Here is a 22763-nt window from a genome sequence, read left to right as displayed (position 1 = left end):
AGCCCTATACCATCCCGCCAATCCTATTGGCCAAATGGCGCATAGCACCACCCTGCGCATGCGCACGCATGATATACCTGGGTGCAGCGCGCCATTTCGCTCAGATTTCATTCCTTCAGGAATAGCGAATCATCTGTGCCCTATCATCTCGCGTTCTCCAGCGATTTTCTTCGAGCAGTGTTAACTCCTCTTTCGCGGACGCGATGAGTCAACGAAAGGTAAGAGCCGTATATGGGTTTATCACAGGGAGGCACTCATGAGAGATTCGTTTGCAGCCTCTCTCATGTTCTCTCTGTGATAGCCTACGGCTATGGTAAAATAAGAAAGTAATCCGCGCTCTGGAGTCTATTTCTTCAGTCGCCTCGCGTCTAACCCCCACCGTTCGCTTCTGCGGTCGCCGAGGCCCCGCACGAGGTGTTGGTTAGGGGCGATATGTGCGGCTTGACTATGAGTACAGTGATGCACTGGATTTTCCACTTGCTCGCTCTCCCCTACTCGAGCGCGTTAATCAGAGCAGTTTTGCTTTATACTATGTTGTCTACCGCAGCTTCTACTCAGAGTAGGCTCTGACCGGCATAAGCGGTTCTCTCCCTCCGAGCGGACAGGAGAAACGCGCTTCCCCTTTCTCAGTGTGCTAATATGTGGCTATCCACGCGGTGGATAAACTACCCTTCTCACGGACCTCCACCAAGAGGTTCGAGGTCCTGGAAGCAGCCTTATCAGCGCATATCACGAACGGCGCGGGTTTTTTTGCCACGATTTAGTGACATGCTATTATATAGCGATGCCGTTTGACTACCTCTCTAGCCAAACGGATCGCGCCTAACTCCGCCGCGACCTAGTCTCGTCTAGACGTATCGAGTCGTGTCTATTTCGGGAAAAATTTCATTCTCATATTACGGTTCTTTACGAGAAGCCTCTCGTTCTCCCCCACGCTCTAACATTGACTGTCTCGCAGCACAAGCACTTCGAGCGTCACTGAACTGAGCTGTTATTTGAGCGCCCCTCAGACACTGCACAATTCGTCTTCAGAGTTTGAGGGACGGCACAAGAGACTGGCGAATTTGGCCAGTTTATGACGGCTCACACAGCTGCCGCGTTCTCGCTAGCGGCGTGGCCCTATGTTTATCTTGTTGGTTTAAATCCTGCCGTGGACACGCTTCAGGATTATACACAACGAAACACAGCGAGTTGACGCATGCATTTCCTTCTATGTTTGCCGGGGTCTGTGCCCTCCACTGAAGAGTGCTGTTGGACTGCTATGCACATCCAACCCTCTCACTGCAGTCCCCACGCTCTAACATTGACTGTCTCGCAGCACAAGCACTTCGAGCGTCACTGAACTGAGCTGTTATTGGAGCGCCCCCTCAGACACTCTGCACTATTCAGCCTTCAGAGTCTGAGGGACGCCACAAGAGGCTGGAAAATATGGCCAGTTTATGACGGCTCACACAGCTGCCGCGTTCTCGCTAGCGGCGTGGCCTAATGTTTTCTTGTTGTATTAAATCCTGCCGTGAACACGCTTCAGGATTATACACAATGAAACGCAGCGAGTTTGACGCATGCGCCTTACTTCATGTTTGCCAGGGTCTGTGCCCTCCACTAGAGAGTGCTGTTGGACTGCTAATGCACATCCAACCCTTTCACTGCAGTCCCCACGCTCTAACATTGACTGTCTCGCAGCAAAGGCACCTCGAGCATCATTGGATTGAGCTATCATTTGAGCGCCCCTCAGACACTCTGCACTATTCAGCCTTCAGAGTCTGAGGGACGCCACGAGAGACTGGCGAATATGGCCAGTTATGATGGCTCACACAGCTGCCACGTTCTCGCTAGCGGCGTAGCCTACTGTCATCTTGTTGGATTAAATCCTGCCGTGAACACGCTTCAGGATTATACACAACGAAACGCGGCGAGTTTGACGCTTGCGCTTTCCTTCTATGTTTGCCAGGGTCTGTGCCCTCCACTAGAGAGTGCTGTTGGACTGCTAATGCACATCCAACCCTCTCACTGCAGTCCCCATGCTCTAACATTGACTGTCTCGCAGCAAAGGCACCTCGAGCATCATTGGATTGAGTTATCATTTGAGCGCCCCCTCAGACACTCTGCACAATCCAGCCTTCAGAGTTTGAGGGGCGGTACAAAAGGCTGGCAAAGATGGCCAGTTTATGACTGCTCATACAGCCGCCACGTTCTCGCAATGGCGACGTGGCCCGATTTTTATCTTGGTGAATTGAATCCTGCCGTGGATACGCTTCAGGATTATACACAACGAAACGCAGCGAGTTTACGCATGCGCTTTACTTCATGTTCGCCAGGGACTGTGCCCTCCACTATAGAGTGCTGTTGGACCGCTAATGCGCATCTAACACACTCACTGCAGTCCCTACGCTCTGACATTGACTGTCTCGCAGCAAACAGCGCTTCGAGCAGCATTGGATCGGGCTGTGACGCCAGGCATAAATAATAACTAATAATCCCTCAGACACTGCGCAATCCAGCTTTCAGATTTTGAGGGGTGATTCTAGGGTCTTACACAGACGACCCATTTATGACGGCTCGCACAGCCGCCGTTTTAGTTAGCGGCAGAGCTTGATGTTCAATTCGTTGGTCTAATTCCTGCCGTGGACACGTTCAGGATTATACACAACGGGACGCAATAGCTCTTATGCATACACTTCCCCTGTGCACGAATGCCGCAGGCTTTTCCGTGCACGGACATTGTGTATGACAACGTTGCAGAAAGCGGAAATTTGAGAAACTGCTAGTATCGTTTTGGGTCGCGTGTAACGCTTGCCCGGCATTTCTCAATGGGTGTTACGCACAATTGTCACGGATACACCAATTCGCTTTTTAGAGGCCCGCCTCTTTCCGCTGAATTCTTTCCACGGTGGTAGACTGATGGTAATAGCAGTGTTGTGACAGGAGATGTCAACTCTGCTGAGCAAAGGGGCTATAGAAGTCGTAGACCCCGTACTTCTCAGTGCATGGATGTAGCTCTGGCCCCGTTGCGGCTCCAGGGCCTCCATCTGTTAACCACTTGGACGATTGACAGCGGCATTCCCCGTAATTTGTCTGGGGTTACTTCACATGCGCCCCTTTTCAGTGGAAAAGTGGGCGGAAAGACGAAATATTTCACCCCGTTGTCTTCCGCATCCGACGATTTCGGTGACACGGAGTTGTGTGATGTCGTTAAAACTATGGATGCCAACCGAGTTTCTCCTACCGGGGTTCGGCTGGGGATTGAGCTTTCCCAGAGACCGTCACGACGGATGCGTCTTTGACCGGTTGGGGAGCTGTTTGTCAAGGGCTATCAGCCCATGGAGTGTGGACAGCTGCACAACGCAGTTGGTATATAAACCGGTTGGAATTACTGGCAGTTTTCTGGCTCTCCAGTAATTCGCGAATCTGCTGATCGGCCGTCTTGTGCTGCTCAGATCAGACAACACAGCGTTTGTCTCATACCTGAATCATTAGGAAGGATTACGCTCTCGCCCCCTGTGCAGGCTGGCGAGACATGTTCTTCTCTGGTCTCAGAGAAAATTTCTGTCGATCCGAGTTGTTCATGTCCCCGGACGTTTGAACTTCGGAGCGGATATGCTATCCAGACAGGCTCTGGAACAGGGAGAATGGAGATTACAACTCCAGACGGTGAATCTTTTATGGTGGGTATTCGGCAAAGCGAAAGTGGATTTATTCGCGTCTAACATGACTACGCATTGCCCGCTATGGTTCTCCCTATGCCCCCCATCGCCCCTGGGCGTGGATGCATTAGCTCACAGCTGGCCCAGGACCAGTCTGTATGCTTTCCTCCGATTCATTTGATCCCAGCGGTATTATGCAGAATACGGCGGGACAGAGTGGAACAGCTGCTGCTGGTGGCTCCGCGATGGCACACGCAGCCGTGGTTTGCGGATCTATCAGTCTGCTAGCGGGCTCTCCGTGGAGATTCCCCTCAGGCAAGATTTATTATCACAAGCACAGGGGCTGATTTGGCACCCGAGGCCGGATCTGTGGAAACTGTGGGCGTGGCCACTGAGCGGAGTGCATTAGTATGTCCCGGTCTTTCTGTTGGAACCGCTGAGACTATATTGAATTCTAGAGCAGCTTCTACGAGACGCTTATATGCTTTCAAGTGGAGACTGATTACAGCCTGGTGTGGCAATCGTAATGTGGATCCAGTTTACTGCCCAGTGGCTTCAGTGCTGGAGTTCCTCCAGGATTGTTTTTCGGATGGCGTAACACCAGCCACTTTTAAGGTTTACGTGGCAGCCATTTCAGCTTACCACGAATACTTAGGCGGTGCCTCTATGGGGCGTCATCCATTAGTTTCTCGTTGCATACAGCGTGCGCGACGGCTGAGGCCTTTCCGCCCTGTTCGAGTTCCTTCATGGGGTTTATCCTTTGTGTTGCTAGGTTTATCAGGGCATCCGTTTGAGCCCTTGGAGCCCGTATCGTATAAATTCTTGACACTGAAGACATTCTTCTCATGGCTTTATCCTCCCTCAAGAGAGTTGGGGATTTACAGGCTCTTTCTGTTTCACCCTCATGCATGGAATTTGCACCGGGCTCTGTGAAGGTGCTGCTGCGGCCCAGGCCTAACTATGTTCCTAGGTCGCATCTAACCTCTTTCGCTTTCAGTAAGTGTTCCTGGAAGCTTTTTCACCTGCTGAGGCTGGATCAAGAGATCTAAGTCTTTGCCCTGTGAGAGCTTAAAGACTTATGTGGATCGTACAGCCCCTTGGCATGAATCTGACCAGCTGTTTGTCTGTTTTGGACATATAAAGTAAGGGCCATGTGGTTACAAAGCAGCGCATGTCCCATTGGCTGGTGGAGGCAATTTCTTTGGCCTATGAGGCGCGCGGACTCGCTTCGCCCTTAGGAATTGAGGCTCATTCCACTTGAGCTGTGGCTTCTTCTCAAGCTTTTCTCAGTGGATCTTCTATGGATGATATCTGTGCTGCGGCAGGATGGTCCTCACCGAGCATTTTTATCAAGTCCTACAGTCTGGATGTGAGGATGGCCCCTGGCTCCCGGGTTCTCTCCGCTTGAGCAGTTGCTTCCTCGGATCTCAGTTATCAGGTACGTCAGGCGTTTTGGTATATCGTTCCCATACGTGGTGACGTCACCGCAGCATCGAAGTGACCTATGATAGGGAACATCTCGGTTACGTATGTAACCTTGGTTCCCTGAATAGGGAACGAGATGCTGCGGTTCTGGCCGTTCCGTACCTTGATAACTCTTCATCTTCAGTCATGAAATCTGAGCGAAATGGCGCGCTGCACCCAGGTATATCATGCGTGCGCATGCGCAGGGTGGTGCTATGCGCCATTTGGCCAATAGGATTGGCGGGATGGTATAGGGCTTCAGACATTCGTCACACCAGAGGTGTTCCCATACGTGGTGACGTCACCGCAGCATCTCGTTCCCTATTCAGGGAACCAAGGTTACATACGTAACCGAGATGTTTGCTGTCATCATTATTTATGTATAAATATAATCCAGACCGCTGCTGGAAACCGAGCAGACAGCAGAGTCACGTGGTTACATTTCTCAGCGGTGATCACGATGAACCAATCACAGCCGTATGTGATTAACTCAATTCTTATAGAGATTGGTTGAGTAGATTTAAATTTGTATGTCAGGTATGGATTAGTTTAAATAATAATCTTAAATAATTATACGTTTTACTAAATGAATATCATCAACGAAACAAAACGGTGCGAAATTTGAACTGGTTTCAATGGACCAGTGGAAGTCATCATTTTTCAATCCCATTAGCTCAAATAGCAAAAGAGATATTGTTTTTTATGACTTTCAATAAAATAAAAATTAAGAGAGATTGATAATGGCAGTCAGATGAGAGAACGATGTCACCAACAGACCATTGGAAACACCCTCGCATTTTATTTGATATAATTTTTGTATTTTGTATTTTTTTTTTTTTTTTTTTTTTTTTTGCTATTTGATTCAAAGTTGATATAATACAAATAATATTCTTATAAATGTACATACATTAAAAAAAAATACAAATATGAAAAACTTTCCAGGATTTACGATGGTGATGACCGTTAAACGCGTCACGTGGGCCAACGAGCGCCATCTGCAGGTAAGCACCAGCACACGTCACAGGAAACCGTTATTATTATGATTATCGGCCCACAGCACTCGCAGCTCCATGGTGCGCTCTACGTGTGTTTATTAAATTATCTGACATTTGTAAGTAGCTCAGTGATGGAGGTGAACCGGGATGAAGCGGAGCGATGCGTCGAGATCGCGCTCGGAGCTCTGGAGGACGCGCAGCCGGAGAAAGCGCGCAGGTTCCTGGAGAAAGCGCAGCGGCTTTTCCCGACGCGCAGAGCCCGGGGTGAGCGCACTGATCCCGGGCTAAACCAGGCCTGCTCGCCGCGGTACTGGATCCGATCTGTTGCTCAGTGGATTATATATTCACATACTGAGGGGAAAACGCGCAGCTTTGTGTTGTTTTATTAGTGCGCGATGTACTCAGACCTGCTGAGAGATGTGATAAGTGTTTGTTGTAGTGTCTGTGATGATGATGATGATGATGATGATGATGATGTAACTATTGCATATAATGTTATACAGACAGCTCAGATTGAGAGTCACATTAATCCGGCTGTGTCTCAACTCGCAGTGAGCTGCCTCATTAGACAGCATAGCTGATATCTTAGAATCCAATAATGCTGGAGTAGTTCACCAGAATATGATAATGTGCTAACCCAAGATTAGGATGAGTTTGTTTCTTCATCAGGTTTGTAGAAATGTACAAGTGTGTCATCAATGGATGCTCTGCAGTGAATGGGTGCCGTCAGAATGAGAGTCTGATAAAAACATCACAATAATCCACAGCACTCCAGTCCATCAGTGAACATCTGGAGAAGACAAAAGATGAAACAAATACAGCATTAAAACTTTTTTAACTAAAATACATAGAGTCTATAATCCAGAATAACACTTCCTCCAGTGAAAAAGTGCATCTGCTGTTGTCTCGCACAGATTAGTTTAGATCTGTTTAAACACTGCTTGATCTGTACAGAAAGTGTTATTCTGGATTATAGACTCTATGTGTTTGAGTTAAAATCATCTTAATGCTGGATTTGTTTCATCTTTTGTCTTCTCCAGATGTTCACTGATGGACTGGAGTGCTGTGGATTATTGTGATGTTTTTATCAGACTCTCATTCTGACGGCACCCATCCACTGCAGAGCATCCATTGATGAGACATTGATGCAGTGCTACATTTCTACAAACCTGATGAAGACACAAACTCCTCCTGATCTCAGATGAACTGAGGGTGAACACATTTTCAGCATTATCATTTTTTGGGTGAACTGTTCCTTTAAGTCTCATGTGCTGCTCATGTTTCTGAAAGGCTGTCTGTCTGAAGTAATGGGAGCTGTCTTGATGTCTGTTGAGCTCTTGTCTCTGGTTGTTTCTCAGAGCTGCTGGCGTCTCTGGAGCAGAACGGCGAGGCTTGGTCTCAGAGAGCCGCTGATGGCACAGAAGCAGGTCAGCGCAGGTCAGAGGTCAGCAGTAATGACTCCAGTAAACCCTACACAGCGGAGCAGGCCGAGGCCGTCAGCAGGTGCCCACCGGGTTTGCTTTTACAGCCAGACAGGAATCAGAACCTTCTTTTGTAGTCTTATCTTCCCAATATTTTGTAGTCCACTATATAGCTACTCAAGCATTCTGCAACCAAAAGCAGGAATATTTCATGATAATAAAAAAAATTATGTGTGTATATATATATATATATATATAAAATGAATGAATAAATAAATATATATATATATATATTTATTTATTCATTCATTTTATATATATATATATATATATATATATATATATATATAATTAATTTATTTTTTATTTTATTTTTTTTGTTAAGTGTGTAAATCTTTTTTTATATATATTTCTGTTTGGTGCCAATTTTTTTTTTTTTTTTTCAGAATAAGTTTTTGTAAATGTGTTTTTACGTATTTCTTTTCAAATATAGTGATTTTAGTACTCCATATTAAATATATTGTTCCTTAAATTATTTTAGTATTATCATTTATGTGCTTTTATAGTGTTTATTATATTTTATTTTTATATTTTCAGATTAAATTTTAGTTTTAAATAATTTTGTAATGTGATTTTTATAATTTAGCACTTCCTAATAAACATAAATATATTTTATAAGATCCAAATCAGTGTTATTTTAGTATTTCTATAGTATTATAATATTAATAGCATCGTATTTGATTTAACATTTTAATAATTTGACACTGTGGTTTTTAATATTTATTCTGCAGTTATTGTCTGAGTTGAGCTCTTGTGTGGTGTTTGTTAGCTCCAGATCCAGACTGTGCTGTTTTGTCTTCGGCAGAATAAAGCAGTGTAAGAACTACTACGAGACTCTGGGTGTGCAGAAAGATGCTTCTGAAGACGATCTTAAGAAAGCTTACAGGAAGCTGGCGTTAAAGTTTCACCCTGATAAGAATCACGCTCCGGGAGCCACGGAGGCGTTTAAAGGTACAGCGTCAGTAACAGCGTTCGCTCTTTATTAGAGAATGTGATGATGTTGTTGTGTGCTGCAGCGATAGGAAACGCGTACGCAGTTCTGTCCAATGTGGAGAAGAGACGACAGTACGATCAGTTCGGCTCGGGCCGCTCCAGCCAGACCAGCGACACACACTTCCAGGCAGATATTTCTCCTGAAGATCTCTTCAACATGTTCTTCGGAGGAGGCTTTCCTTCCAGTGAGTCTGAGACGGTGAACGCTGAGATCACTTACTGGCCAGAAAACTGGTTTTGCATTCAAAGGTTCTCCCTAAAACCTAAAGATAGATAAAGAAATGTACAAAATTGTTGATGCATTGTGACATTTTCATAAAAAGAAAGATTTTATTTCTAGGGAAGCTTGTTTCCGCCCAGGAATACAAAAATAAAATGGTAATTGTTAATTTTTTTTCATGCAATTCTGTGTTTATATTTCATCATACTAAGAATTGCATCTTGTGATTTTGAGGAAGAAAGTCTGAAAAGTTACTTTTTTTTGTGCTGTCAAACAATTCTGCATATATAAATACACACAGAAAATGTTATGTTTATAGAATAAATATATATTTATTAATATAATTTATTTATATTATTTATATAAATATATACATGTTAATCTTATATATGCTTATATATTTATTTGTATATACATCTTAAATATACACAGTACACACATATGTTATGAAAACCAACCCCCTTTTTTTATTGATTATTATTAATATTATTTTATTTTTAGGATTTTTTTTATTATTATTATTATTATTTTTATATTTTTTGATTAATCGTTTGACAGCACTGCTTTCTTTTATTATTATTATTATTATTATTATTATTATTATTATTATTATTCTGTGGTGGTCATAAGCTTCCATACATTACTGTTTTTTTAACACATTTTTTTATTATTCTTTCATCATTTTCTCTTAGCAAATATATATCATTACATATTTCTATCTTTAATTTTGGGGTGAAATATGACCTGGACACATACTTTTAGTTCATCTGTGTCTCAGACGTCACACACACAGTCCCATGAATCCCTGAGGCTCTGAATAAAGACGTGACTGTGTTTCTTTCAGGTAATGTTCACATGTACAGTAATGGACGGATGCGCTTTAATCAGAATCAGGGCGAGAGAGGAGAACAGCGAGGGGTGAGGACACGAGCTCTGTTCATTCAGGAGAGAGTGTGTGTGTGTGTGTGTGTGTGTGTCAGTGGATGGGAAATGCTTTCTTCTCATGTTTGTGTCGTTTTCAGTAACCTCTTAGCTTTTGCTGCAGGTCACTTCTTAAGTCCTGTGGAAGGACATATTATATGTCTCATACTCATCATAAGCATTAAGAAATACTTTGTACTGCATACTCATTATACTCAGTTTATATTATTATAATTATTATTATTGTTATTATTTTGTGCAAATAGAAATATAATACTTGCAATATTAAAATTACTATTTTTGTCTAATATTAAAATTGTTAGCTATAAAAATGTGTGTGTTTATATATATATATATATATATATAAGCAATATATAAACAATTGTAATTAACGAAATTAACTATTAATTAAAAATAAATATAATACTTGTCTTGCAATATTAAAATTACTTTGTTTTTGTAAATGGTTTTTAATTAAAAAAAATGAAATTATATAAATATATAAAAAAGTAAAATTATAAAATATGTATAAAAATAATTTTAATTTATGAAACTAGAAAATATAGCATTTATACAATTCTATTAATTAAAAATAAATATAATACTTGTCTTTCAATATTAAAAATGACTAAGTTTTTGAAACTATATAAAATATAGCATTTATACAGTTCAGACTGATTTTCATTTACAAAATTCACTTGAAGTACCGGAACTGTGGGTTCTGAAGCAGCAACAGTTGATCTCGCTGAGCTGTATTCTCTGAATCAAACAGCAGAGGGCGCCAAAAACACGTTTATGAGTCGATCAGACTGTGATGGAGAGTAGGAGGTGCTGATTAATATGATTGTGTGTGTGTGTGTGTGTGTTTAGGGCGGTCTTGCTCTTCTCATGCAGTTGATGCCCATCCTCATCCTCGTCTTCGTATCAGCGCTCAGTCAGATGATGGTGACCAACCCTCCCTACAGCCTCAGCTTCAGACCGTGGGTCTCTCTCTCTCTCTCTCTCTCTCTCTCTGTTTATCTCCTTTCACACTTTAAACAGCACAGTTGTTCTTCCAGTAGTCACATTTGCACCTTCAGATATCTTCAGCACACAGACGCTCTCGTTATCAGATTCAGTCGATTAGATGAAGTTCTACAGCAGGAACAAGGCTTCATTTTATTTCTATAGCACATCTCAAATACAATGGTTATACAAAGTGCTTTACATCAAAATCATGTATATATTTAAAGAAGATTTTTCAGGTTGTGGACTGAGTGACACATTACTCTTGATTTTGATTGACATGTTCCTAAGGAAACCTGAGCTTGTGTCACATGATCAGTGTCACTCACATTACATCTGACCTAGAAATCATTTAATGTCAGAGTTTATATTAATCACAGCTGTGAGCGAAGATAACAAGCAAAGCTGCCTCAGTGTTTGCACGTCTCTATCATTATCAGTTTCATAAAGTATGGATCGCTGATGGAGGTTTTGGGCCAGTTTTGCAACAGATTTTTTTAAAATGATTTTTTTCATCTGAAAATAATGTTTATTTCATCATCCGTTAATCAAATTTATTTAATAATTAACACTTAAAATAACAAAAAGTTGTGTCTATACACAGTCATATATATATTTATATAAGATTTTAAATTATACATTCATATGTTTTTGAAATATAAACATTTCAGCTTTCATGACAGATTTATTCTTTATTATTGTGATGTATATTTATTAAAAGTGCTCAGTTTTTAAATAATTGTTGTAATGTTTAACAGTTGAACTGATTGATTGTTCGTATCATCTGAATGTGAATGTAACACTGTAGAAGACAGATGTGTTCTGTCAATCACCTGAGATCTCGTCTGATTGGTCGAGAGAGATCCGAGAGATTCAAACTCTGAATGAACTCTTAACCTTTGACCCTGACGGATCTTCACGAAGAGGAATCATCTAGAAGTCTGAACCTGTGACCTCTGACCCTCAGTGCTCTCTTTATACACTTGTACTTTATAGTTAACTATAAACTTGCAAACTAAACTAAAACATAAAATCAAATGTATCCACTATATTTACACACACTTATCTCAGTGGTACTAATACAGAGAGTAATAACTGTTTTCTCTCTGTGTGTTGAACTCTTATCATGTCCTTCACGTGTGTGTGTCACAGGTCAGCGGGTCACACACACAAGCGCGTGACGGAGCATCTGGGCGTGACGTATTACGTGAACGAGCGTTTCTCGCAGGACTACAGCGGCGCGAGTCTGACACGAGTCGAGAGCAGCGTGGAGGAAGACTACATCTCCAACCTCAGGAACAACTGCTGGAGAGAGAGACAACAGAGTACGACACACACACACACACACACACACAGAGACAAACAGAGAGACACACACACACACGTTTGTTTGTGTGTAAAGTGTGTTCATCCCATAGGTGTAATGGTTTTTATACTGTACAAACTGTATATTCACCAACCCTACACCTAACCCTAACCCTCACAGGAAACTTTGTGCATTTTTACTTTCTCAAAAAAACTCATTCTGTATGATTTATAAGTGTTTTGAAAAATGGGGACATGGGTTATGTCCTCATAAGTCACGCTCTCCTTGTAATACCTGTGTCATACCCATGTCATTATACAGAGTTGTGTCCTGATATGATACACACACACACACACACACACAACCACACACACACACACACACACACTGACATTCACACACACACACACTCTCAGACACAAACACACTACTGTATCTACTGTAGCATTACACATGTCTTTACTGACACACTTGAGCAGTATAATCCACGCTTGATGGACAAAATTCCATTTCTTTATATATATCTATATCTTGACCAAAACGTATCAATAGAGAAACCAACATTCTCTACATCACAAGTGAATCACACACAGTGTGAGGAAGTGATGACAGAGCTGTTGTTTCTGTGTGGACTGGCCCTTTAAGAGCTCGTAGTAATAGTGTGATCATAACTGAGCAAGTTCAGCCGGATGAATCCAGACCAATCAGGTGAGTGTGTGACGCTTCATGACACACACGTCTGAACCAGACTCTTTTTGGGAACTGAAGCAGATTGGTTCGCTGAGAGCCTGTCAGAACTGGCTGCGCTTTCTCACTTCCTTTACCATCATTCGTCTCGCGATCCATGAATCAGCTCGAGTTCTAGAGATATTCAAGAGAAGTTCAAACACATTTCACTGATGAGTCACTGCCTGAACCAGCAGCGTTTCATCATCTGCCGTGATTGGCTAATTAATGCACACGTGTCCTGCAGCACAGAAGCAGTCATCAGTGTCACAGAGATATCTGTAGCTATAGACAATACATTGTATACATTTCTCTTTTATGCTAAAAATCATCAGGATGTTCATGTTCCATGAAGATATTTAGTACATTTCCAACCGTAATTATATATCAAAGCTTCATTTCTGATTAGTAATATGCATTGCTAAGAACTTCATTTGAACAACTTTAAAGATGATTTTCTCAATATTTAGATGTTTTTGCTCCCTCAGATTCCAGATTTTCAAATAGTTGTATCTCAGACAAATATTGTCCTCCGAACAAACCACACATCAATGGAGAGATCATTTATTCAGCTCCAGATGATGCAGAAATCTCAATTTCATAAGATTGACTCTTCTGACTCACAAATGTGCATGTGTGTGCGTGTGTGTGTCTGTGTGTGTGTGTCTCTGTGCATGTGTGTGTGTGTGTGTGTGTGTATTCCAGAGGAGGGTCTTCTGTACCGCGCGCGGTATTTCGGGGACAGTGGTCTGTACCAGCGGGCTCAGCGGATGGGAACCCCGAGCTGCTCTCGTCTGTCTGAGGTTCAGGCGTCTCTACACTGAGAGATGAAGCTTCACTGCACTACCTGGTGAGCACCGTCTCTGTGCATCCACACCGTGACCTCTGACCTCTGACCTGCTTCCCTCACACTCACACATCCACAGCCGCTTTGCTTTCAGTTCATGCATTCCCCGAGAATCAAACCTAGAACACGAACATCCAGAAGAGAATCAGGGAAGAGTTCAGTTCCTGGACGCTCAGAGTCACGTTTGACCCTGTGTGTGTGAACACTGTTAATATTTGCAGCAGAGCGGGAAAAAAAACAGGAACTATAAGAAAGATAATCCTGTTTGATTGATTTTTGACTTCCATCAACAATAGACATATTAAATAAGAATACATTTAAAAACAATAAATGTTTATTAAGGTTTAGTAAGAAACTGAAAAAGAAAGTCACTTGGAAAAAATAAATAAAACATGGAAAATATTTTAAAAAGAGGTATGTATACACACACACACACACACACACACACACACACACACACTTATATATACAGTGGTGTGAAGTGTTGGCCCCCGATTTCTTTATTTCCTTCTTTTTTTGTGTGTGTGTCATGTTTGTCACACTTTAATGTTTTGGATCCTCTAACAAATTTAAATAATAGTAAAACTGTATTTTACGTATTCACTGTTTTCTTTTAATAATAAACACCTTCATTTAAAAACTGCATGTTGTGTTTACTTGTGTTATCTTTGACTAATATTTAAACTTGATGATCTGAAACATTAAAGTGTGACAAACATTAAAAAAAAAAATCAGGAAGGGGCCAACACTTCTGAATGAATGTGAAAAATTCTTCCCAGATCAGCGCTGGAGACGTCAGAGAGTGTGTGTGCTTCAGCTTTGAGCAGAATATTGTGTTTGAACATCTGCTCCGCGTTGAATGTGCCATTTTCATCACAAATAATGAATTAAACGGTAAGATTCTCATATTTCTTCAAATAAATAGTAATATATCAATGTTTATTTTCTGAACAGGTTCCAAAAACAATCTCTCCAGTCTGGAATATGGAGGAACGCCATACGGATTGTAAATACATCTGTTTGAAAAACAGGGCTGAGTTCTGAACTGGACTAGAAAGACTTACTGAGGGCTGGAGCTGTGTGTGTGTGTGTGTGTGTGTGTGTGTGTACATGAATGCATGCTAAGGACCATGTACATGAGTGTGTGTGTGTGTGTGTGTGTGTGTGTGTGTGTGAAACCGGAGCTGGTGTTTTGGACTCCTGTGGATGAAGGACGTTCCTCTCAGTCTGAATGTTCTGGCCCTGGATTAAAGTTCATGGTATCGTTTCTCTAAATTCAGCATCATCTTCAGCTCTGGCAGGAATCAGCGATCTGGTTTTGCATTATTGGACAGACTGGAGATCTGACGACAATATCTGCATATTTATTTGAGTTTGTTTAGATGGAGATCATGTCTTTTTAATGGTTTATATTTGTATGTTTGAGATTTATCTATGCAGGGATCATCTGTGCTGTGTGTTAGGAGTAACTACAGCTGCTGTACACCGCTCTTATTTATTGAAGGATTGAATAGGAATATTTATTTCATATGAAGTTTTATTTTCTACATGACTTTAGTGAAACTATTTCATCGCTGAGAGACTGCACTGCAATTATTTCACGGAGTACAAATAAAGATTGTACGTGCCACTGTACACGGAGTGTGTGTGTGTGTGTGTGTGTGTGTGCAGGAGTGTTTTAGACGTCAGATCATGTGTTTCAGCACGTTCAGTCACCCGTCTGAAGAAGGAAAACTACTGCGTGGAAGGGTAACAAAAACATGCACTTCACTTAAAACATTAGTTGACCTAAAGACTATAATACTAGAAATGTAGCATTGCATCAGTGTCTCAGTGATTGCTCTGCAGTGAATGGGTGCCGTCAGACTGGAAGTCCAAACAGCTGATATGTAGATTCATTGGTTTATGGTCGCATTTTAATGCATTATACTGTCTAAAGGCATAACCATGAATAGATCAAATATAATAACTGGTTAGTTTTTCATGAGAATATACTATGCATCATAAGCTGCATTACAAAGAATAAGAAATGCATTGACTTTACAATGCATTTTACTGTACAATATGGATCACAAATATATTGATCAAACTAAAGTACTTCGTAAATAAAATACACTAATTAAGCCATTGATCATTGAAGCAGGTTTATATGGACTTTGAGTTCGGTTTGTTTTTTTACAAGATTGTGGCATCTCTGGATGGAGCTGCAATTAAAATATGAAGTGCAGTAATAATTTCTCCACTTCCTGATTCCCAGAGAATACAGATAATGAACGTTTTAGTATTAATGCAAATCATACGGCTTCAGAAAAGAAAAAAAAAAAAAAGTTAAACTGTCTAAAGTGTAAATATACAAATACGGTCATTGGCCTAATACATTAAAATAAAAGACACAGTTTCTTTAAAAAGATAATTTATTTTCTGCACTTTCAAATACAAAAAAAAATTTGAATATCAAATAAATAAGATGCATGGAATATGCATATGGTTTAATAAAAAAAAAAAAAAAAAAAAAAAAAAAAACAACAACTTCCATTTGATCTAAGGGAACAATATCAATCGTGCACTTGAATAACGGAAAGACATCAAGTGTGTTACATGGAAAATAGCTGCCACATTGGTTTCCATGAACCTGAGGTAAACATTTCAACAGCAGCCAGAAAACTCTTGCTTCACTAAAACGTCAGCAAAAGTGCAACATAAACGGACCAAACCGTGTCAAAGTCTTTATATATACCCTACATCTGCATTACAAATGCCCTGCGAGCTGAAGAAGTCTCTCGTGAGACCAAACAGCTTCATTTAAAAACCCTAGTAAAAGTTCATGACACGTCAGTCTCAGCATTCTTCAATCAAAAGCTCTTCAGAGCTGTACAGTTTTCTTTTAATAACTCTAAATCCAGTGCTCAGTTTAAGTGCACGTCTAACAACCGGAGACGAAGGCGATCTGCCGGTGAAGAGCCCCTGGATTTTCGGCCAGAAGCCCTTGGAGTCAAGCCTCAGCACAAGTGTGAGCTGGAAGGTGGGCACTAGGTAGGGGTCGACTGCGATTTGTCCCACGGCTTCGCAGCTGGCATCCTGCTCCACACAGAGGTCAACGAGGGCACCACGAAGGCCACAGGGCTCGCTGACCGACAGATGCACCAGCTCCTGACCGATGTGCTCCAGGAGCGTCTCGGGAATGAGGAGTTTGGAGCAGTGCAGGACGCCGTCTTTGGCATCGGTCAGGTTAAGTGCGATGAGCTGCACCACTTCCTTGCACAAGGCCTCTTCGGTCGGGTCAAAAAACAAGTCTGATTCGGAAAGATCAGCTTGGGATATGGAACCTGCGGGAGACAGATGCATGCATGAATTAGACTCGAGAACTTGAGGCAACAGTTGGAAAATCCATGCATGGAAACTTGTGCGAGAAGTGCGTGTTTACCTGCATCTGATGCGTCGTCTGTGCTGCTGTGATTGTCTGAATCTGAGTCCAGGCTTTGGCTGCTGTGCAGTTTCTGCATCAGTCTGCTCCAGGACAAGCGTTTGGAGGATTCATCAGATGTTGGTGTGGATGAGAGACTCGAGTCTTCAGATGAAAGGCTGGAAATCAGCTGCTCTGGCATTGTGTCCTAGAATGACTGGAAGAGAGGAGATTTGGTTTTATTATTCATGCACCAGACACAAAAGCAGCTGGTGCATTGCACACACACACAAAAAAAAAAGGCTTTTCCCAGTACAAATGTAAATATTCTTGAATCAAGATGCATTTACAAGCAAAATGACTAGAGAAATTCAGTTTATCTTTCTGTCCCTGTTATCAGGTTTCTGTTATTTTAAGAAGCATAAACTCACTAAACATTGAGATTTAGTCTTTAAACAAATGTAAAGTCACTTGCTTCTCATCTAAAAAAAATACTTGGATGATTGTTACTGGAAACAAGACAACACAAAGCAAGAGAATCATCTCTGCAGAGCAAACAAGGCAGTCAACAAAGGAAAGTAGTCATTTTAACTAAAAAAAAAAAAAAAAAAACATGCATTAGCTAGTTATTTGACTTTTTCAGTCCAGATGTTATGAATATCGTGATTATCAGAAAAGCAGCATACTTTTGTCTTGCATTGTACTCCAAGGTTTGAACGAACAACAATGGAGACAATAAAAACAGCGCTGTTTAAACGCTGAAAATCCTCAAAAAAGACACTTACTGATATTCAGTACTGTAGATCTTCAGGTGTGATGGATTGTCGGTAGTTTCCCGCAGATGAAATAGTTCGCAACAAAGACCAGTGACCAACAAAGCCGAGTGCGAAGCGGAATAAGTGCAGCAGCTAGAAGTATCCGCAGTGAGCTCTGCAAACACTGACGCAATGCTTTCTGCGCCTGCTTATATAGTGCTGGCGCTGGCCACGCCCCCTGTGAGTTTCCAGCCTATCGGCGTCTCTGTCACGTCTTTCGCGTCTCGAGTTCGCCTGGTAACACGCAGCAGCGCTGATCAGCGAGAGCCTGCTTTTGTCCGCGGTGGAGGAGGTGCTCTTCTCACATCACCTTTTGTCTCCACTCAGGACATGCAGTGGCGAATCTCACGTCTGCGCATTTGTTTGTGGTTTGACGATTAAGTCATTTGCATCACGAATCGAAACAGAATTGTGAAATACTGACTCTAAAGATGCGTTTTCATTGAGTACGTGCAAGAAGCGCCACACAATTACCAATGATTTCAACACTGCAGTCAAATGCTTCCTTATCCAATAATTCATGCCTGTTGGATTTGATGTAGTTTGTTGGCATGAGATACTTTTGTAAAGCCATTTTTTTGTAGTTTAAAATACCTCAAAGGTAGAATTATCCTTCTAAAGTTTAGTTTTAAAAAGTCTTAATGGCATGCTTGAACACTCATTAAAACTAAAGCAAAGTCAAAACACCAAAAGTTAACTTTAAAATGGTCTGATTTTTCACGTTTGTACTTCTGATGGTCAAAAACTTGTGAGTAGCTACAATAAAAATGTAATTGCAAACTAGAACCTCTGGTTAAAACAGAAAAAATGGTTTTATTCAAAGACCTTAATAGATTTGCATACCAAAGAAACTATGTTTAATGTAAATAAAGTATTAATAGTTAAAAAAATACAGTAAAACACTTTTTTTAGCCAATAAAACCAAAACTAAAAGTGCCAAAAGTTACATTCAGGAGTCTGAATTTTTAGGGGGTTTCTCATAAATATACACTTTCTTTAGTTTTTTTTTTAACCCAAAATAATATTTTAAAAAGTCTAAGGATACATTAACCCTGTTTTCACATTTTAACCATTTAAAAGTAATGCTCTGAATTTGTTGGGAGTTTTGACATGAAATCTCTTAAACTAACACACTTTGGTACATTAAAACTCCAACAAAGGTAAAAACTAGTCTTCACTGGAAGGAGTTCATAATAAAGCAAGATGTAATTTGATTAAGAGTTAAAGTGGCTGTATTTGGCCAGTAAAGTGTGAAGTGCTGCTGTCGGGGGAGGTTCATGAAGGGTTAAATGTTTCCTAGTTTAGATTGAAGGCCTGTTGCTGGTCAGCAGAGACCGTCACACACAGACAAGCACATTCCTGTCTTCTGTTTGCTAGCCAAGGGTGTGTTTCCTCTCAAATCCTGCTGAAGCTTTTGCATATAATGCATCTGAATCAGTTCAGCTGTATGAACACACAAACATCAGTGGGCCTCAGAAAATGACTTTCTGAAGAGTTTTCTGTGTAAAATCAGTGGAGACTATAGCACGTGTTTTATGTGGTGCTTTTAGAAAGGCCTGCTGATTCCTCACACCTCAGCAGAACTGGGCTTGAGGACAACTGAAGATCTGACCTTTGCCAAATGTGCTTTAAAGACGCTTAGTGCATGAAAAAAAACTCCTCAGTCCTGAGGACAGATGCAATCTTAGCATGTATTATCACAGCAGATATTCTGAGGATTAAATTACAGTCATCCAGTAAATACATGATTTATACATGATTTATTTACCTTTATTTCTTATTTACGTCTCACTATTCTGACTTTACGTCTCACTATTCTTATTTACGTCTCACTATTCTGACTTTACGTCTCACTATTCTGACTTTACGTCTCACTATTCTGACTTTACATCTCACTATTCTGACTTTACGTCGCATTATTCTGACTTTACGTCTCACTATCATGACTTTACGTCTCACTATTCTGACTTTACATCTCACTATTCTGACTTTACGTCTCACTATTCTGACTTTACGTCTCACTATTCTGACTTTACATCTCACTATTCTGACTTTACGTCTCACTATTCTGACTTTACATCTCACTATTCTGACGTTACGTCGCACTATTCTGACTTTACGTCTCACTATCATGACTTTACATCTCACTATTCTGACTTTACGTCTCACTATTCTGACTTTACGTCTCACTATTCTGACTTTACGTCTCACTATTCTGACTTTACGTCTCACTATCATGACTTTACGTCTCACTATTCTGACTTTACGTCTCACCATTCTGACTTTACGTCTCACCATTCTGACTTTACGTCTCACTATCATGACTTTTTCATCTCACAACTGACTTTACATCTCACTATTCTGACTTTACATCTCACTATAATGACTTTACATCTTGCAATTCAGCGTTTAATTCTTTAAATTCTGACTTTACGTCTTTGTAAAAGATAACTTTATTCTGACTTTATATCATTGTAATTTCTGACTTTACAACTTGTAATTCTGACTTTAAATCTCGTGATTCTGACTTTATATCATTGTGCATTTCTGACTGAATTTTACGTCTCACAGTTCTGACTTTACATAGGTTTCCATGTAGCAGACACACAAATAGTGTCGTAAGTAGTGTTTGTTCTATCATTATTGCTAATACATGTATTATAGAGATGTGATTACTTTGGGAAACTTTCTCCTCAGTATTTATCTATAACTAGGTTGTGAGTTTAATACTAAAACATGGTGTACTGGAGGGTGACTAAAAATGTAACAACGGATTGCTTTGGATCAAACACATGTTGTGTAAAACTCATTTACAGTTGTATAATGATCCTTATGACTTCTATGAAATGCTGTAATTAGCTGAGGGTTTCCTGGTTAAAACTTAAAGCTGTTTGTCCATTTGAAAGAAAGACTTTGACCACTTCAACTGTGAATAATAAACCGTTTCTTTAGGACAAAGAATTAAGCAAGCAAAGCAAATAAGGTTTAGAATCTCAAGAAATCTATTACTTGAAGCTCTCTCAGACTGACTGAAGTTACACTAGATGGACTTTTATTCAAGTAAATGCACACATTCCTATATATATCATGTAATGGAGGTTTGTTGGACGGAAGCCAAACTTCACAGATGTACTTCAGCGGGACAAACAGTTCCCTACAGACGAAAACAAAGACACGTGTTCCCCCGTCCAGGAACAAAACATACCGTCCCACTTTATTTACATCTCACAGAGCCGCCTTTATTTTATGGGCATTAAGTGAATGACCCAAATGATGCCATGAAATCAACGACAGTCTGTTATTTTACTGAGAAAAGAGCAATGTTTGTGCAAAATGCAGATCTTAATATGTGCTAAGAAACGACCATTTGAAAGACCATACGGATTTTCTTCTAAAACCCATTTCACATGTATTATTTAAAATGTGTTTATATTATATTAATACTAATTACTTAATTCATACTAAATACAAAATTATATACATATATATATATATAATTTTGTATTTAGTATGAATATATATATATATATATTTACGCATCATTACATTGGTTGTACTGCCTTTAATTGATCATTAACAACAATGTATTCAAATGAAAATATAAAAAGGATCACTAATTGAGAATGATAACAATGTCAAAAATCTACAAATTCTGGAGAGATTGTATTATTGGAAAACTGCATTCAATGTCAAAAGGAATTAAACAATTTAAAATCAATTTTGATGAACAATGTTTATTTCCGATATTTTTATATCTTTCCAAATTTGTTCCATTCCCATTTAATGCCAAATATAATTTCTTTTTGCTGTGACAAACATCTTCCATGAGCTCCACCCTGTGTTTCCTAGTGGTGAGTTAGAAAAGCCCTTTTGTTGAATGCAGAAGTGGACAATCATCATCTCAGCTAGAACAGAACAGAACGTTCAGTACTTTCATTCAGAAACATCTCTGTAGCCTGCTTCAGTAAAGTCTGATAAACATCTAGCGACGTTCAGTGGATCATCAAGCATCTGCAGGAACTCAAAGAGATCTTTACACAAGGCTCACATTGCATTGCTATCCCTTTCCAGTTTTAACTTTAACTTTTATTCTTATTATTTCCACAGAAAAGCAGCAAGCTTTAGGTGATGAACAGAAGAGTGATGTGTTTGTTATCTGTAGGAGCTTCAGCTCAAGGACAAAGACTGAGGCTCGTATTTTTTATCTCCACACAGCTGTCTTTCGTTCGTTCCCTTCTCTGTGTTCCTGCAGGATTGTGTCCCACACGATTCCCTCGTCTGTCTCCAAAATAAACCTTCAGCCACTGTTCAAGCCAAACAGAGTTTCTCACACACATGCTCAGTTGAGTTAATAATAACTAGAGAAAACACACACTGACTAGAGTCACCGAAAAAACATTTTTGTACAGGAAGGAATGTAAATGTGACACACTTTTGCTTTTTGCAAACGACTTACACTTTGAATAACAAAATGCATTGACAGGTGCATGGCTTGAACTTTCTGAGAGATTTGAACATGACAGATTAATAATCGACAATTTCTGGAAAGAAAAGTGGTTCAGAAGCAGAGCAAGTTTGTTTAGTTTTTGTTTACAAAAAAATTAAAATTTCAAAATACAATATGATAAAATAAAAAACCCTAATAAATATAATAATTAAATGAAAATACTAATAAGAAAACGAAATAAAACATAATAAACATATCCATTAAAAAACAAGCACATTAAAATAGAATTTTCTCTTAGAATTGCATATAATATTTCAAGTTTTAACATTAATTATTATTTTAACCATAATGTATGTGTCTTTGTCAAAACTTTGTAAAACTGTGTTTTAAACACAAATAACCGGTATATTAATATTATAAATATAAAAATATTTTATTATAAATGTTTCAATCAATGCATTTTAACTAACTGAATATTGCTAGTCAGACAGCTATA

General features: G+C 40.0%; 2 protein-coding genes across 4 annotated transcripts; one reads left to right on the top strand and one right to left on the bottom strand.

The window, feature by feature from the left end:
• The first annotated feature begins 191 nt into the window (after positions 1 to 191).
• LOC113111435 (dnaJ homolog subfamily B member 12-like) lies at positions 192 to 15237 on the top strand. 3 transcript variants are annotated; one of them, XM_026276150.1, is made up of 11 exons: positions 192 to 218; positions 6051 to 6109; positions 6228 to 6367; positions 7462 to 7606; positions 8390 to 8535; positions 8601 to 8762; positions 9642 to 9715; positions 10589 to 10698; positions 11876 to 12048; positions 13461 to 13605; positions 14557 to 15237. In XM_026276150.1, the coding sequence occupies exons 3-10, from the start codon at positions 6235 to 6237 to the stop codon at positions 13577 to 13579; spliced, it is 1062 nt and encodes a 353-aa protein (XP_026131935.1). In that variant the 5' UTR covers positions 192 to 218; positions 6051 to 6109; positions 6228 to 6234; the 3' UTR covers positions 13580 to 13605; positions 14557 to 15237. The 3 variants fall into 3 exon arrangements, with proteins under 3 accessions (XP_026131935.1, XP_026131934.1, XP_026131933.1); XM_026276149.1 differs by lacking the exon at positions 192 to 218 and having other exon boundaries at positions 5983 to 6109; XM_026276148.1 differs by lacking the exons at positions 192 to 218; positions 6051 to 6109 and having other exon boundaries at positions 6121 to 6367.
• A 1079-nt stretch (positions 15238 to 16316) lies between these two features.
• On the bottom strand, positions 16317 to 17959 carry LOC113111437 (DNA damage-inducible transcript 4 protein-like). Its single transcript, XM_026276153.1, has 3 exons — positions 17791 to 17959; positions 17027 to 17222; positions 16317 to 16928 (listed from the first exon to the last, which is right to left on the bottom strand). Exons 2-3 carry the CDS (start codon positions 17205 to 17207, stop codon positions 16441 to 16443), a joined length of 669 nt encoding a protein of 222 aa, XP_026131938.1. The 5' UTR covers positions 17208 to 17222; positions 17791 to 17959; the 3' UTR covers positions 16317 to 16440.
• Between the last annotated feature and the right edge of the window lie 4804 nt (positions 17960 to 22763).

Source organism: Carassius auratus, chromosome 12 (genome assembly GCF_003368295.1).
Source record: "Carassius auratus strain Wakin chromosome 12, ASM336829v1, whole genome shotgun sequence".
NCBI classification, from domain to species: Eukaryota; Metazoa; Chordata; class Actinopteri; order Cypriniformes; family Cyprinidae; genus Carassius; species Carassius auratus.
Note: the sequence above shows the minus strand (reverse complement) of the source record. Positions and strands in the feature narration are given on the sequence as shown.

Bases quoted from the DNA above. Each gene is read 5' to 3' on its own strand.
- LOC113111435 (XM_026276148.1), top strand. From the start codon at position 6,148: ATGATTATCGGCCCACAGCACTCGCAGCTCCATGGTGCGCTCTACGTG. The intron at 7,607-8,389 runs GTGCCCACCGGG...TGTCTTCGGCAG, and splicing joins CAGGCCGAGGCCGTCAGCAG to AATAAAGCAGTGTAAGAACT. The intron at 10,699-11,875 runs GTGGGTCTCTCT...TGTGTGTCACAG, and splicing joins TACAGCCTCAGCTTCAGACC to GTCAGCGGGTCACACACACA.
- LOC113111437 (XM_026276153.1), bottom strand. From the start codon at position 17,207: ATGCCAGAGCAGCTGATTTCCAGCCTTTCATCTGAAGACTCGAGTCTC. The intron at 16,929-17,026 runs GTAAACACGCAC...TGTCTCCCGCAG, and splicing joins AGACGACGCATCAGATGCAG to GTTCCATATCCCAAGCTGAT.